Raw genomic sequence first — 1,859 nt, 5'->3', positions numbered from 1 at the left:
ATTCGATCATAATCCTTGTCCTAAAACAATGAAGATTCCAATTGTAGCAAGAAACTTTAGTTAAAGACTAAAGAAAAGTAGGTGAAAGAGACAAGGAATATGTGAACCTTCACTTTGCCCTTGCATGAAGTCACCCATTAATTAACTCCATGCAACAAACTAAAGCATATTTCATGCTTGCAGCATATCATTTCTTGATTTCTATATACACAAAGGCACTGAAAGCACTCGATCTCCGACCTAGAGAAAGCTAGCTAGACAGAAAAGGAATAACCAAATCCAAAGAAATCACAAGCCAATCTTCAGAAGCCAATTATATGTGTATAAATCCATCCAACCACAGCTCCCATTTTCCCTCAGAAATACATCGATCAATATTGTAAGAGAGAGAAGTCAAATATATACTAATTACTTAAGGTATGACAACGGAGGGAAGGCCATTTGCAGCAACAGCTAATCGGGTTTATGAAGATATTGAACTACCGTCATCAGCAGAGTGGGTTCAAGACGAAGGATATGACACTCTCATTGTCAATCTACAGGGTTTGTCCTACTTCCCTATTGTATATACTATTAAATTATCATCTACAATAATTAGGTTGAGGGTTGATGGTGACGAATGAGCTAGAAAAGCCTTATATATATGCAGACTGCATCGGGATAATATTTTGCTAAACCCTATTTAACCAGGAACTTCACCAGTCCCATCGATTTTAGTCAGTTTCGATATACAAAATAATTAGTCGATTAATTTCATAGAGATGCATAGTACATTAGTACTTGTCATAATTTTCGAATATACGTACATACAATTCATGTGTATAAAAGCTAGAAGTAATGCATTGATGCAGGATATATGAAGGAGAATCTGAGGATCCAAGTAACCTCAACTCGGAACATAAGGGTACTCGGTGAACGCCCAGTTCGTCCGGAAAACAATGTATGGCAGCGCTTCCGCAGAGAATTTCAAGTTCCATCAAACTGTGATGTTAATGAAACCTCTGCCAGGTTTGACAACGGCTTCCTTTACGTCAAGATTCCGAAAACCATAGCTCCGGTCGAGACAGCAGCACAAAAGGATCAGAAACCACTAAAGCCAGCAACTGAAAAACCACCACCACCCGCAGAAGCAAAAATTCCAAAGCCTCAAAAGCCCACAAGCAGCACTACTACTTATGTACCACAACCCGCAGCAGCTTCAGCTCAGGAGATCAACAATGCTCAAAAGACCAATGCTGCGGCTCAAGAACAAGTACCGCCTTCAAAAGAATCAAAACCCATTCAGGAGAACAAAACCGATGGATCTCTAGAGAAGGAGAAGGTATATGCAGCTGTTACTACTGATCAACCAAGTAAGGTGGATAAGAGCGGTACTAATTTTGAGGGAGCAGCTGAGGCTAGCATTAGTGGTACTTCTAAGAAGACATCAATGGAGAAAGAAAAGAGTGATGAGTTTTCGGCAAATGCTCAAAATGTCGAAGAAAAATCACCTACTACTGAAGATGCTAATCGCGGTAAAAGGGTTGATCAGGAATATTCAACAAAGGAGGATGCAAAAACTGAGGAGTACTGTAGTATGAGGCCACGAGGGCGTGGTTATTTCAGGCAGGTTGTTGATGGGTTGGTCATGGAGCTCAAGGAGCCGAGGAAATTGGTAAACTTGGCTGTGGCAATTGGATTTGTTCTAGTAATAGGCTTATATGTTAAATATGCTATCAATTCCATTGAGGAATTCAAACGCCAAGAGCTGTAACTAAATGTAAGACAGTACTGCTATCGATGTGCATGGCACAATATCATATGCAAGATTACAATATACATTGCATAAATTGAATAAAAAGGGCTAGCTTAATTTGATA

At 39.6% G+C, this 1,859-nt stretch overlaps 1 protein-coding gene across 1 annotated transcript; it reads left to right on the top strand.

The window, feature by feature from the left end:
• The first annotated feature begins 230 nt into the window (after nucleotides 1-230).
• Nucleotides 231-1,859, top strand: LOC133732439 (protein RESTRICTED TEV MOVEMENT 2-like). Its single transcript, XM_062159987.1, has 2 exons — nucleotides 231-543; nucleotides 852-1,859. The coding sequence occupies exons 1-2, from the start codon at nucleotides 420-422 to the stop codon at nucleotides 1,751-1,753; spliced, it is 1,026 nt and encodes a 341-aa protein (XP_062015971.1). The 5' UTR covers nucleotides 231-419; the 3' UTR covers nucleotides 1,754-1,859.

The sequence above is a fragment of the Rosa rugosa genome, chromosome 2 (assembly GCF_958449725.1).
Source record: "Rosa rugosa chromosome 2, drRosRugo1.1, whole genome shotgun sequence".
NCBI classification, from domain to species: Eukaryota; Viridiplantae; Streptophyta; class Magnoliopsida; order Rosales; family Rosaceae; genus Rosa; species Rosa rugosa.
The sequence above is the reverse complement of the archived record's forward strand: the minus strand, read 5'-3'. Positions and strand labels throughout refer to the sequence as shown.